The 15219-nt window shown below is 41.4% G+C and overlaps 2 protein-coding genes across 3 annotated transcripts in view; both read right to left on the bottom strand.

The window, feature by feature from the left end:
* Nucleotides 1-966: 966 nt before the first annotated feature.
* LOC102109508 (acrosin-like) lies at nt 967-9037 on the bottom strand. Its single transcript, XM_005532424.3, has 6 exons — nt 8864-9037; nt 3151-3373; nt 2633-2845; nt 2080-2345; nt 1659-1795; nt 967-1269 (listed from the first exon to the last, which is right to left on the bottom strand). Exons 2-6 carry the CDS (start codon nt 3210-3212, stop codon nt 967-969), a joined length of 981 nt encoding a protein of 326 aa, XP_005532481.1. The 5' UTR covers nt 3213-3373; nt 8864-9037.
* Nucleotides 9038-9161: 124 nt separating this feature from the next.
* LNPEP (leucyl and cystinyl aminopeptidase) overlaps nt 9162-15219 on the bottom strand; it is a 56041-nt gene continuing 49983 nt past the window's right edge. For both annotated transcript variants that reach the window (XM_005532423.3, XM_014260981.2), the window contains 5 exons: nt 13671-13855; nt 12850-13011; nt 11882-12022; nt 10812-10893; nt 9162-9815 (listed from right to left, as the gene is read on the bottom strand). In XM_005532423.3, the coding sequence (XP_005532480.1) occupies nt 9684-9815; nt 10812-10893; nt 11882-12022; nt 12850-13011; nt 13671-13855 (702 nt within the window). In that variant the 3' untranslated portion in view covers nt 9162-9683. The remainder of the gene's footprint in view (nt 9816-10811; nt 10894-11881; nt 12023-12849; nt 13012-13670; nt 13856-15219) is intronic.

Here is a 15219-nt window from a genome sequence, read left to right on the forward strand (position 1 = left end):
CCAAACAGGTCATCTAATAGATGACATAAAACTGTACACAATATTATTGCACCTATATTAAAGCTAGTAAAAGAATTAGTATAGATTGGGAGTCAGTTTTAAACAGTTTTCCCAGTTCAGGGATTAGGTTTCTCACTCTTCATACAAGTGAGCATGTGCAGCCCAGTATTCTGGACCTTTCTGAAAATGGGCTGGGGGGCTTTTTGGGTTTTTGGTGGACTTGATTCTCCCTCTATTGGTCTTGCTTGCTCCTTGACCCCATTCCTGCACTTTAAAGCTGTCCTTTATGTTGTGTGGTCATCATGGACTGCAACAGGAAATTCAGCTCCAGAATGGTGCTGCCTTACCTTCATACGGCTCCCCTTTCCAGGCACATCCTACTATAACTGGCCTGCCTGATGGTTGTTGGTGTTTAGGGCATAGCAATGCATTAACTCTTTACTGCTTAGGTTTCTACATTGGTGAAAAAACCTAGTGACCATCTGATAGGGACAAAAATCATCCTTAGGGCACAGAGGACAGTGAAGGGCTTCACATTCTTAATGTCAGGGCAATATCTGCACTTTTTTTCCCCCCTTTCTCTTGTTTTCCTAGTGTTGGGTTTCTTGCACTTGTTGCAGACTTCAGGTTCCAGATGCTACTTTTCTGCTGTAGATGTATCTGTATCAGTATATCTGTAGGGAAGGCATTGATTTGTGCAGAAGGGTGTGTGAAGCCAAATTCTTCTTAGATGAGGGTGAAGGGATCCCTGAGTTTAGGGCTGCCTGGGCAATGACCAAGCTAGCAGGAATTTCTAGAATTTGGATGCAGAGTATTCTCAGAGCAGAAAATACAGGTTTCTCTCTTTTTTTTTTTTTCTTACAATTTAAAATTTAATTCAGTTTAATGAAATTCAAATTAATATAACACAGACGGAAAGGGTTGTGGTCCACAATACCCTGAACTGCAGCTGGTCCATTCTGCAGTTCAAAACATTTTTTCCTTTAGGAACCGCAAGATCTCCTTCAGCAGATTAAAGAATTGCCGCAGCTTTTCACGTGGAAATGGACAGGGTTTTGTTGGTTCTGGCGTCTGCAGGGGGGTTGGAGTAACTGTTGGTGCTGGCCTTGTTCCAATCGTGGTCCGGATCCAGTTGTAGTAGTACTGAGTGGCGCTGGACACTGCAGGCCGTTTAGGTCTAGCACAGCCTACTCCCCAGCTGGTCACACCAATTTGCCAGAAGAAGTCAGCATGCTTATCTTGGCAGACAAGAGGCCCCCCACTGTCACCCTGAAGCAGAGCAGAGAGGATTAAGGTGCTTTGGCATGCCCCTGTCAGCAGTTAAGAGTTGGCTCCTGTATTCTCCCAGCTCCTGCCAGAACTGGATTCCCGGCAGAGCAAGGCTCAAGTGCTGGAACCTGCAGAACCTTGACACCTTTGGGAGCAGGTTGGAGGCCTGTAAGGTAGGGCTCTGTCTCCCCTGTGCTTGGATGTTTCAGGGTTGGTGTCTGGACCTCACTGAGCAAGGATCCATGGATGGGAAAGGGGATGGAAGCTCCAGCAGCAGTGCAGAACTGGGGCTGGGAGAGCCAGGGAAAGCAGGTGCTGGGCTGCATTTGGGTGGTGTGATGGGGCTGCCCAAAATGCTGGGGTGTGGGGGATTCATAGCACTCTCCTACCTGGCAGGTACCAACGCCGCCCTGCCCAGCACACACGTGGAAGTCGTAGATGTACCCATTCAGCCACTCACTACTGTTGCAGAGCTTGTTATCCACGACTTGCACCTTGGCCTGCTGCAGGATATCTCTACCTGAAGCTGTGAGCAGAGAAAGGAATGAGCTCCCAACAGCTCCTTGCCCTTCTCCTGGCCTGTGTCTGTGTTGAAATCCTTCCCTAGGGCTTAGGTCTGTCTCTAGAGAGGTGTTGGGAGTGCTGTGTCACTGCTGTCTGGTGTTGAGCAGAAAGCCAGACCCACCTCTCCAGAGGCATATGTTGCACAGCCCAACTCTCATTTTGGTCTCTGCTGTCAGGAAGCCCCAGCAACCTCTCCCTGGTGTACCAAGCTTGCCCTCAAGGCACAGGTCCTTTATGGGAACTCACATTTTACAATTCTGTCACCCCAGCCAGCAACATAACAGTTTTTCAGCTCAGACACTTTCACTCCAGGACCAGGCAGGCAGGCGGTCTGAATGGAGGAGCTGCATGGGACTGGCCGGTCCAATTCCAGCAAGGCGATGTCGTTATACTCAAGTTGAGGAATATAATTTTCATGCATGATCAGCCGCTTAATCCGGCGCACTACCACATCAGGGCCTGTCTGGCCCAACGAGGTGGCCCCAAGCACGATGGCCCACTGGCTGATGGGACTGGAAGACAGATGGAGAGAGGGGTGAGAAGGATGTCATGTGCTGTTACAGCCCAGCACTTCCCTGCCTTCTGCTTTATGAGATAGAGAGGTAAAAGCATGGCAGAGAGTGAAAGTAGGCTCGAAATACATTAAGCTGGAGGCTGCTAGGAAGCAGTGGCATGAGCCCAGTCTTCTCCTTGAGCACTCTCAGCTGTGCCCTGCAATGTCTTGGACACTGAAAGGAAATGGGATGGGAAAGCACTCACTGGTGGTATGGATATATCCCCATGCCCAGGTCCTCCTTACTTTGTGATGTTGATGAAGCAGTGGGCAGCTGTCAGGAGCCACTTTGAGCTGATGAGGGTCCCTCCACAGACATGCACAGATACTGGTGGGTTCCAGAAGCAACGGATACTGGCAATCCCAGCCCAGGCTCCAGAGCCTGGTGCGACATCTGTGCCACCCACAACGCGTGATGAGCCGAGGGCAGTACCCATGGGCCGGAGCCCACAGGTTTGTCTGTAAGCAGAAAGTCATTACTGTCCTTTGAGAAGGCTTCAGCTGCTATGCAGGATGAAGGTCAGCCAGCTTCCCCTCCCAAGGCTTTGGTTGCAAAGTCAGCAGGGTCAGGGAACTGCCTGGAGCATGCATATGTCTGCCCGTTTCTGCTCCAGCGCCATAGACAAGTGGTGCCAGCAGTCTGCGTGCTGGTGATAGACTGAGATTCCCCCCCAGGGTTTTGGAAACTGGTATGGTCACAGGTGGCAAGTGGGCACCTCAGGGAAGCATTTGCCTGGGCCCCCTTAGAGCCTGGGACTACTTACCCACAGATGCCATGTGCAGGCCCGCACATAGCCAGCAGGATGAGGATGCACAACAAAATCATTGCTGTCAGAGACACAAGTTAGCTGCAAGGAGAGAAAGCTTGTCACCACCAGTGCAGCTGCTAATGTAGTGCCCACAGAATCTGCACTGCTGCTGTGCCCTTGGCCCTGGGGCTGATGTCACAGAGGGACTGGTTCCATCTTCTGGGTATGGTGCTGGGCTCTGGAAGTAAGGGGGAAGGGCAACTTAAAGGCACAGAACCACAGAAACCAAAACACCTACACCTACACACCACCCAAAATACCTACAGAATTTGCAGCAACAACAATTAAAAGCAAAACACATTCTGATTTTTAAAACAAATTTGTGACATTGTTTTCATTATCTTTGCTTGAGATAGAAAAATCAACTAAACAAATATAACCATCTCAAGGCCTAAGCTCTTTTGTGTTTAGAAACTAAGTATGAAGAACTCTAGTTAAAAGTCATTCTCCTTCAAGAAGCTTGACCCCCTTTACAGTTGAGCCTGTTTATTTAGTTGCTTCCATTGGACTGCCAAATAGCCTACCCCTATTTTGAGAGGTACAGCAGAGGCTGTGCATTGGACTGCCATTTCAGTTACTGCCAACAAGTTCCTCTCTTTGATGACCAAATTCCATTTTCCTTAGCTTTCCTTTGATGAAGTTTAAGGAAGACCAAGGAGATGGATAGTTCCTGCCCAGATATCCAGACTCCAATTTCAAGTTCCCTGGTGTGCTGACCATCACACACACAGAAGGATCATATGTCAGCCACCTAAAACACTGCATTTCCAGCTGCTCTTCCTGAGACCTGGAAACCCCTAGGATCCGTGTTCCTTTATTCCACTGCACCCTTGCCCTCCTCTCTGAGTTGGCACAGTTCTGGCCCTTTGGAGGGACCCTTTCCCTTAGTGCCTGACCTGCCGGCCCACAGCTGCATTTTGAAGGTTCCAGCTCACGGAGGTCTTGCCTCACACAGGAGAATGAGTGGGACTGCATACATGGTTATCTGTGAAAACAGGCCACTTTATTTCTACAGCAACTAAATCACCATCGGCCATTGCGCACATGTGGAAGAGGAGTGTGGGCTGGACACAGTGGGCCTTTGGCACTGAGAATGCTTTTGGCTCAGCAGGCATTGCCCCAGAAGGAAAGGGCTGTAGTCCATGCAGCCTGAACTGCCTAGCATGCCTTAGGCTCCAGGCTGCCTGCCTTCAAGCTGCAGTTGGACTTGAGTGTGAGATGTGGCTGGTTTTTTTCTTTCTCTCAACTCAGTAAATCTGGCTCTTCCAGAACTTCTTCCCCTTCTCTTGCCTTGGTTACAGGGGAAAAGAGAAACAGAAATATTTATTTCCATTTATTGCTGTAGTTCTTTGGCTCTTAAGGCAGAAATGCTCTTCATGCAGTGCCAGCAGTGGTATTTTGGGCGAAGTAGGCATGAGCTCTAGGCCTTTGGCTTTTGCAAAAGGAAAAAAAGAGAAAAAAAAGAGAGGAAAAAAAATATATTAAAAAAAAAAAAAAAAAGAGAGAAAAAGAGAAAAAAAAAAAAAAGAGGAGAAAAGAAGAGGAAAAAAGACAAAAAAGAGAATAAAAACAGGATAAAGGTTTTCCTTGGAATGTGTGTTTACACCAAGGGAAGCCTGAACCTCGTGTGGCTGAAGTTCCATCCTTGCAGGTTCTTGAGGGCCTTTTTTATTGATGGCCATGTCCCATGGCCAGGTGTGATCTAAGGAGGCCTGTAGGTGTCACCTCTGGACACTGAAAGTTGCTGTGGTCAAAACTGCAGGTTTTTGGTTTTGCTTCAGTTTGGTATTTTCCCCAGTTTGTAAATTCCCCCCTTCCCTCTACTCACCTTTTATTTTCCCCATTAGGAAGTGCAGGAACAGGGCAGGAAGTTTATTTTTCGTTTGAAACTCTCAGCCTCTCCCTCTGTAATAACTACTTTCAGATTCCCACTGCATACAATATAAGTGATATCATAGGCTATTTAATATGGGTATGGAAAAAACTACAAGCCTGTGTTTTCAGAACTGTGCCTGGAGGAGAAGCCATGTATGGTTATGGACTTGCATGGATGCAGGGGTGGGTGATGCCTAGGAAGACATCAGAGAGCTGTACACACCCAGCCCCAGCTTGTACCTTCCCCCTCCTGTACAGATGAAGGCGGCAGCAAGTAACCAGGGAATGATGAGCAATGCCTTCAATATTCAGTATGAGAAGCTGGGAGTCTCTGTTGCGATCCTGGTAGAAGGGCCACCACTCTTGTGGGTTTGTCCATTGCACAAAGTCCCCACGCCTGTTGCACAGTGTTACAGCATGCGCAGCAGAATGTGCTATGATACTACACAAATAGTCAGGTATTTACACATGCTTTTAAAAAGTTTACAGCTTTTAAACTAAGGGGGAAAGCCTCCCCAGAGGCTCTGGTGTGAGCCTTCACCACAGGGCTGGACAATTCATAGTTCAATTTCTCACAGAGGCTGCTCCTAACTTGGGAGCAGTCAGAATGTGATGGCTGCAAACATTGGTCTCCGATTTTTTGTTTTGTTTTGTTTTGTTTTTGAGTTCATTATCACAGGGCTGATTTGATCTTATCACATTGTACCATGAAAAGATTTTAAAAAACCCTGCTGCATCATGAACAAATCTGAGTTGTCCAGCCAAAACTGAAGTTTGAGAAGAGGCTTCATAATTTCAGGAACACTTGTTGCCAGCACTTATTGCAAAGCTGGAGCAAAATGGATTTGGAAGAAAGGACAGGTCTGCACCATTGAGGGATACAGTGAAAATGAAATCAAGAGAAGTTGATTTCATCCAACTGGGATGGACGCACTAATTTAATTGTGGTTTCTGCATCAGCTGGCTCCCCAATATCAAGAGCAAATGCCACTTTTCTGCAGAATCTGAGTCCGGTGCAAGGGTGTGCAGATACCAGTGGTCAGGCACAGCCACTGGCATCGTGAACCCGATAGCTGGAAGCATGAGAAAGAAGAGAACTTTGCTCCCAAAGACCACGACTATTATGTAACAATCCACATCACTCACCAATCTCCTTGATGCACTACCTGAGGTCTTCTACAGGCAGGTCCCATGGGGCTAGTTCTTCTGAGGGAAAGTGGCATTGTTTAGCAAGATGACCTTTTTCCAGACTTTTTCTTTTTTTAAGGCAGTTTAAGTGCATAATTTAGCTAAACACATCTTCCTTAGAGGGATCCTGCCTTTAAAAATGGAAGTGTTGGGGAAGAAAGCAGTCTGTCCTTATGCAGAGGTGAAATAGATGTTTCTCCTCCATGGCTCTGGGCAGGCCTGCACAGACCTAGGGGAAAGCGCCTAGCCCAGTAATAATGGCTGAACTGGTGCGCATCTGATGCCCCCTTTGAATGTGAGCATGATAGCTATAGTAATAGGATGGAGTTTTGTCTTCTATCCCAGACACCCCATCCCAGTGGGTACAGTTCATCCTCAGGACCAAGTTGGATGAGCACCACATCCCTCATGACTTGCTCTCTGAGCTGGGTGGGATCTGTATGAAAGAGGCTGAAGATGCTGAGTGGAAAGAAATGGTAAGGTAAATCCCTGCTGCTGGCTACAATGGGAGAGAAGTGCCCACACTGGCAGTACCCTCGGGCTCTGCTTTCTGCAGGAAGAACACTTTCTGCAGCTGCAAGTGCTGATGTGAGCAGCCTTCTCCCTTGCCACCCTAGAGCTTTAGAAATGGAGATATGGAGCTGAAGGGGAGGTGAAAGACAGTATCAAGTGCAGGATCAAGCCCTATGTGGCCACTCTGTCCTTGCACAGCCTCTGAGCTGGGGAAATGCACCACCAATTAAAAGATTCTGCCATCTTTTAATGGACAACGGTGCCAATAGCATCAAAGACACTGAAGGTAATTTGGGAGCCACATCACTCTGGGAGTGGCCAAGCCTGGTTTGTCACATGGCCCTTCACTCCCAAATCAACCCTGCCCCAATGACACACCCCTTTTTCAGAAGTCCTGCTGTATTATAAAATTCTGTAGTCATCCTTCTAGCATAGCTAAGACTGCTTCATTAAGTCGATTCCTAAGGCATCTAAGGAAACATTTACTTACTGCATTTCAGCCTATTAGTCTGCATTTTGTACAGCCCCTAATACCTGGTGTCCCACAGTTGGTAGTCTCACATAGTAAGTACTTAGTTATACAAAGAATTCCATGATCCTGCATTACCTGGGTTAGCTCGAATGGTTCAAGCTTTTGTCCTGCATCTATGGCCATGCTTAACTAGCCGTACTAGCTAGCCATACTCACACTAGCCCTAACCAGCATCCAGCTAATGGGACATCCAAGTCTTTCTGGCTCTCAGGGTGGAGTGGCAGTCTTCACCTTCCCTTGGGGGTTTTTCCAAGCCCTCCTAACACTGCGTTTCTACTCTTTGTCTTTCATTGACACCTCACCCTTTTCCTGACCCTCACCCTGGCTCTAAGCACATGTCCAACATGAGCCTTGCCATGAGCTGTCTGCCTTGCACTGGGTGTTAGCCATTTCAGACTTCATCAATTCCCAATACACTCAGAAAAAGGAGAATTATATTTAAGCATTTATTATGTAAGGAGGAATTGACTCCAGTACAATTTACTAATAGAGCAGGAGACTCTCCCTTAAAATTGTTTCTCTGTAAGACCTCTACTACTGACATAACAAAAGTATGAGACAAATGGTAAAATGAAAAAACCTCCCCAACTTTCTTGGTACACTTTCCTGTCTAAAACTCAGCTCCATGTTATTGCTTCATAGTTGTTACTAAAGCATTTTAATAGAATAGTATATTTTATAAAATTCCAGAACAGAAAATGGGATCCTCTTCCACAGTTTTGATTTTAATTTTTTTAAGACTCAATACTGTGGTCAGGGATAAAATAAAACACATGTGAGGGGACAGCAGGGATAGAAAAGTAGAAGTTTAAAACTGACTTCTCATTTAATTTAAGAAGTGACTAGGAAGAAAAAGTTGGCACATATATATGTATATATACACACATACAAACACATACATATACACACACAGAGAAATAGTCAAAGATGGAAATAGTATTTCTGTAGAATTTCAAAGATTTAAAATAAAGGAGGAATCAAAGTAGCAACACGTGACAGTATAAAAACTCCAAGAATATACTGAATTGCAATTCTTATTCCATAATTTAACAATAGTTCTAAATCTGCTTGCACGAATCCACAAAAGATATATTGGAAGTGAAATGAAAAGATAAAAAAAGGATGTTTACTCTTGAATATATTGTATATATATATATATATATATATTATACCTCCCAAATGGCTTTTTTCACACCACTTATGAAAGACATAGACAGCACTGCACGTATTTCATCTTTATAGTGTTGCACATTAGGGTTTTAGCTCCTATTCTTCAAAAGACTTTGAGGATTTGTCTCACAAGATATTTTTACAATAGTAGAAAGTAAAATCATTAAAATCTAAATTAGAAGCTTTCTTAAAACTAATGCCATGAAGAGTGAGTAGTGATGACTAATTACACAGTGATTTACAAGTTACCAGGCAATGAACGACCAGAAGTTTACAAAAATGAAGTGAACAACTAATCTGTCAACTACAAACCCTCTGCAACAAGTGGTGAAATTGGCAGTCAGTAGTCAAAAGGGCACAAATCAGTATCAGCCTAACAAATGAACTCACCTGAAAAAATACTATTTTGTGCAGTTGTTCAGAGACCAATACAGCAAAATCAGTTAAAGTTTGATGATAAGTGATGAGATTCTCAAAATTTTCTAATAAATTCAAAGTAGAAGTTCCAAAGTCACACCACTGTTTCTGGAAACATCCCAAAAATGCTTGTTTTTGATGCTGTTTCTTCTTTTCCACACTACCATCCAGCTGCTTCTATATATCAAATTGCATATTATTAGCATAGGATTTTTTTTTTTTATGTGTAATACCTAAAGAGCACTATGAAAATAAAAAATCCAAACTTAAATGGAATTGTAATTGTATTTATTTCACCTCTTGAACTTTATAACATTCACTACTACTTACATATCCGAAATATAATTCTGTTTCACAACAGCTTCTGTATCTACAAATGTGGAAACCACATACAGTATTGCATTAAGAAAAAAATCTACTGCTCAGTGAGCAGTCAGCAAAGAAGTAACAGTTCACGGTAATTCTTTCTTTCTTACCTGTCAGCATTAACCCACTGCCAAGAAATTCTAACACAACTCTGAAGGAAGGGTCTAAGTTTCACGTATAAAATTATATTTAATCATTTGTGCAGATGTTTGGTCTATAGATGAAAAGTTTCAGGGTAAATACTTATATATTGCTCAAAATGCTTAAAGGAAAATAAAAATTTATCTGAGACATGCCCTGAGCTATCTAGATTCCTTAATAGTGCAATGTTGCCATGATGCCTGGTTTCACCCTGGCTTTTGCAAATGAAACACAGTAACTGCTCACAGAGCTGCTAAATGGCTGACACAGCACAGTATCATATGCACTACAGCAGTTCTTGTAGCTTTGCCAAGTTTCTCTCCATCCACTGGATATTGAGCTGAATTGTGTCAATTGCCTCTTTTACACAACGCAGTTGAGAACTCTCCTCTGATTTTGACTCAAAAAATGACTTGACCTGCATAGCAAGAATAAAGAAGGAAAAAGAAAATTGTAATTAAAATTAACACCAGCCAAACAAATAGGTTCAGCAGCAAAGGATATACACGTGTTGCAGGAAATCCATTTCTGAGAATTGTTTGTATCTCTGCAGTAAGCAAACCCCTCAAAGGAGTTCCCAAAATGCAAGGAAAGCATTTTTCATGGATACAGCAGCAGTAACTCATTTGGTTTCAATATACAATTTTGCCAATAAACAGATATTCATTTACCCTATCACAAAGCTAACAGAGAGTACACAGAGTAGTTCCATTCTGTGACAAAGAATTGGTCGTTGCTAGCAACCCTGTTCAGCATTCTGGAACAGCTTCCACACCCAATCATCATTGTAACTGTCAATGCTAACACTTACATTTTTATAGATCAAACCATTAACACCTATCTCTACCAAATAATCTGAATGAAAACACTAGACTAAACTGTAAATGATTCTTGATACAATAACTTCAAGGTCTTTTTAGGGAAAACAACTGAGCTTTCTAAAAGCTATTAAACTCTTGGCAGATACTCAACTTCCACAATAACTCTTTGGGATTGTTGACAAAAAAACAGGCATAAAGCAATTTTTATGGCACAGTAACACATTTCAGAAATACAGAAAGCATAGCTTGTTTAAAAAATCTAGACCAAAATTACATGTAATTCAAATCATTATTTTGTGAGACAGGGTGCAGGAACAGGGTGCATTCCAGTGCACAGGAAAACACAACAGTAAAAACCAGTAACTGGGTTCAACTCTGTAATGCACCTCTGTCACAGACTCAGTATATAATCCCCCAATGTCTATGCATATATTTGCCATGTGTGAACCAGGGAAAGCAACTGATACAAATACTTGCACCAGGGTGTCAAGAATATAAATAACATGTTCACATGTGCTTCATTCATCCTTCAACTAAAAGAAAACAGCACTGGCACTAGAAAATACCCCTTTCTAGCAGATTGAGCCACCAACCTCAAGTAGATGTGCCTTTGTTGCAAACTGAGAAGTTGACCAGCTAATGATATTCTGGATGGTATATGAGCCTAGGTGAAACCTGAAAGACAAACAAGTATTTTCAGCTAGGAGACATTTTAAGATGCAGTTTTGGTATATGTATGCATTCTTTTCTACTGTTTCTACTTTTTTATTTAGTAGTTGGAAAATATTAAAAGCAGTTAAATTCAATACCTTACATTACAATTACATACCTTATTTTTCAAAAGAAATACATGGTCTTAGAAATCCAAGCTTCTAGCTCCTTATTCCCTCTAAAAATGTAATGTTAGAGCAAAAGCCATGGAAAATTTTCCAACTTCTATCACAGATCAAATAGTAAAGAACTGAGGACACCACACAGTGAATATCAAGATCTGTATTTGTGGTACTGTATGTGCACTGAAGTTCTACCAGAACTGAACTTGCTACCAGGTTTCTTCCAAGCGAGGTAACTCTGTAATATTGGTTACAAAGAGCTTGCTAGAGAAGAAGTTTTCACAGAGGAGAAACATTTTTAGCAGCGTGAAACTGTTAAAAATCAAAGCTGGAATTTAGAAACAGAGGTTTCTAGTACTGTTGGCTTTTTGAGGACTTGCAGGGCCAGCTTTCCTGCTGGGTACCCTTCAAGGCCAGTGAAAGAATGTATTTCTGAAGCAAGTGGGTTATTTTGGTTACTTGGTTTTAGGAGTGCTGTGACAGTTCAGAAAAAAATAAATACTGCATTAATTCTCTGGATGTCCTTTTGGATCCATTTGATCCACATAAATATCTTGCAACTGAACCAAACATCTTAGAGACAGAAACCTTTCAAGAGAAATTAAGATCAAGATTGTTTAGAGTTACTCTGAGGCTTTAGTACAATTGAGTTGAGACTTCAAATTTTATGTAGCAAGTTATATTTTTAAACTCTGATTTTAAAATATGGTTCAGAATTTTTATATGAATCCTCTTAGATGAATGATACTATTTATTGTCTTGTTTGAAAGAAACAAACAGGTGCTTTTGCCACTGTGAGTTTGAAGTTTCAGCTGCATCAAATGCCTTACTTTTGTGTAAGTTTTTCCCAGTTCTCTTTGACGAAGTCCCAGGCCAGCAAATATCCAGGCAAACTCTGGCTAACAGTTGCTATGATATGTGAAAGCTCCTGTGACCTGATGATTTCTCCTTCAAGACTGTTCTGCATTAGCCTAGGAGACAAAGCATATGCAAAGAAACAGGAAAAAAACATCTATTCATATGTCCACATGGGTTTCCTGAAAGTCCTCAATTAGATGGAAAAGATGATATAATACCTCAAGCAAGCAGCTTCTGGCATCTGGGAGAAATTAATGTTACATTTTACCACAACAACTGCATTTACTTAGCTTTAATTTCCAGAAATCAGAGTGACCCTAGCTTTAATCCAAGTACCTGAATTTTCACTGGTGTTGGAAAAGATGAAGTAAATTCTAGTAACTTGTAAAAGAAAAACAATACATCGAAGAGGTAAGAGAGGGAAGCTGAAGACTAAATTAGCAGTTTGTGTTCTCCATGCAGTATTAAGATTTAGTCTACAGAGAGGAATATAATGTAAAGTCAAATTTTCACCCAAAGAAAGAAATGGAAAAAAAGAAGAGGAAAAATAGCAAACAAAAAATATACCTCAACTAGTTATTATTTGAATTATAAAGACATATCAATCTTTTAGGGTTCTACAGAACAGCTTGCAATTTTGTTACCTGCACTGCAAAATCTGAAATTATGTGTTACCAGCAGTGCAAAGCCTTTACATTCAATTCTTTTCTCTTTATGCATATTCAGAATTTGTTTTTTTGTGCTGCTCTGTTACGTAAGTAATTTTTAAGTCAAAAATCTCAGGTTCTTCCTGTGTATGGAAGCCTGTGCAAAACATCTGCATGGATTTTCTTTAGCAATCAGAAATTTTTTCAACAATTGAAAAAAGGCAATGTACTTTTCCAAGAACATTTTATCATTTGTAATTTACACAGCATACAACTTTTTTGCTCCTTCATACCAGATCAGCTTTCTGGCATCCTCTGTGCTGGCCAAGGCTTCAATCATTTTGCTTTTCTCTGCTTCAGAAACTGAAGAGAAGTACATCTTCAGGAGGAATTCCCAGCCTTCATTAGACTTGGCTCCAACTGCAAATATGGCTTTCAGAACATCACTAGGCAGACTACAGGGAAAAACAAAAGCAACAAAACAAATAAGCAAAGGGGGCAGAAAAATACTTACCTGAGGAAAGAAGTCACAGAATTAAAAGATTAACTGGAAGGAGATGTCTTTCTCTTGGAGAAATTTGATTCTGTAGCAATTGGTAAGATTTGTCATGACTCAATTTCATGCCAATCTAATACTTTCTGTCACTAGGAAAAGGCAAATCATCTAGTCACATGAAAAAAAAGAAAATTGTGTAGAAAACTAAAAATTTTCCATGGCTCAAAATGCACATGAATCCAAAGCAGAATGAATTCTGCATGATAAAAGGTGTGCTTTGGCTTTGCCACAAAGTAATCTTCTTTCAGCATGCAGCTCAGGAAATGGAGATGAAAGAAAATTTTATGGCTGGTTTTGCAGTTAAACTTAATTAGAGTGGAGATAAAGTCTAGCAGTCATCCTCTCATTGTGAAACAGCAATTCCTTCTACACATGGAACAGTTAAAGATAGAATTGCATTCTTTATCAATACTAAGTTGTTTTGGTGGTGTGGTGAAGGTTTTTTTTTTAATTGTTCTTTTTGTTGTTGGGTGGCCAATGGTGGTGTTGTTGCCAATGGTGGCAATGTAACGGGAAACTAGATAGGTAAAGGGAGTGGAAGGTCAGTTTTTGTGGTACCTTATTGTTCCATTAGACTTCATCCATGTCTCAAACTTCTCAGCAGCAGTTGCTCTACAGTTTCTTATATCATGGGTGCAGGCAAAAGCCAGCAGTGTTGACCGGAGATCTCGTTCAGACATGGCCCCATCATCTGTCCAGTGCTGTTGATCAATTTTATCTCCAAGCAAGTGCTCTATCCTATGCTAAAGGAGGAAAAAGTTACTAGCAATAGCTAATTCCTTCCAAAAGGATTTTCTATACACAAAACTAGTTTAAAATAAGAAAAAAAAACCCCAAGAAACAACAACAACCAAAAAAAACACAAACCAAAAAAAAACCCCCAAAAAAACCCTTTTGAACTGTGGAAGCTAAATGTAGTAGTTTTCCAACTTATTAGTGCTATTTCTTAACCGTAGGAATAAGTATCAGATACCACATAAATCCAAAAGATGTGCCAAGTTACATCTTAAATTGCACATGGAAACTGAAGACTACTCTTTGAGCCAAAGCTCAGACTTGCTTGTAATCAGCTTACAATCTCAACATACTACAACTTCTGTATATTTAACTGCTTTTAACTTCATCAAGTCACAGTAAATACACCTTTGTCTAGCAAAAAGAAACTACTTTTGTATGTCTGCAGGCTGAACATCTTTCAGTTTTGTAGTTTTGCAGCTTGCCAAAACCACAGCTGGATGCCTGATCAGCTACCACATCTCAGCTAAAACTTTTGAACTTAAATAAAACTGCTGACACTGCAAACCAAAGCTTGGGATGTTTATAGCAGATACATAACAACTTTGGGTAAATTAAAATAGTGCTTTTTTTCCTTGTTTACTTAAGCACTCACTAATTATTCCTATCTAGCATAAAGAAAAATCATCTGCTATTTTATATAATAATTTAATAGTTTTCTTATAAACTAAATTTCTTTACTGATGTTTTACACCGTAAAGCAGCAAAGGTGATTTTAAACCAGTAGTTGAATATGGAGAAGAAGCTCCATAATAAGAAGGTAAACAGAGGAATAAAAGACATGATCATCAAGAACTGAACCTACAATATTGGTTTCACTGTCAAGTCTGTAAAACTGTATTGTGTTACTGTATTTACTGCACAACTGGAACAGGACAGTGACACCCATCCTTGTGTTTCTGTTTATACAGTATACAGTTTTGGTTTTTTCTCTTGTCTCTCTACAAAGCAATTAGATCTACGATTTCTAGCCACTCTTACTTTTGAAAATAACTTTTCTGTACAAAAAAAGTACATGGAATCTGTTTAATTACATGTTTATACTAAATTGACCTGTATGGGAACTTTAAGAAAGCCCCAGACACCACTGTGTTCCCACTGCACCACACTCCCTACAACCATTTTGGGACATATGGGTATGGTGTGGAAACAGGGGAAGGAGTGGGAAAGAAGCTAGTCCAAAAAGTGTAGCATTTTGGTAAGAGATCATTAGAAAAAGCTGGCAAGACTGGCAACTCTCTAGAATCCCCATCTAACTTAGTGAAATTAATGACTATGTTAAGCAGTCAACATGTAAAAAGAGAATGTAACT

The sequence above is a fragment of the Pseudopodoces humilis genome, chromosome 4 (assembly GCF_049639895.1).
Source record: "Pseudopodoces humilis isolate 2021_Gansu_Grassland_sample_001 chromosome 4, ASM4963989v1, whole genome shotgun sequence".
Taxonomy (NCBI): domain Eukaryota; kingdom Metazoa; phylum Chordata; class Aves; order Passeriformes; family Paridae; genus Pseudopodoces; species Pseudopodoces humilis.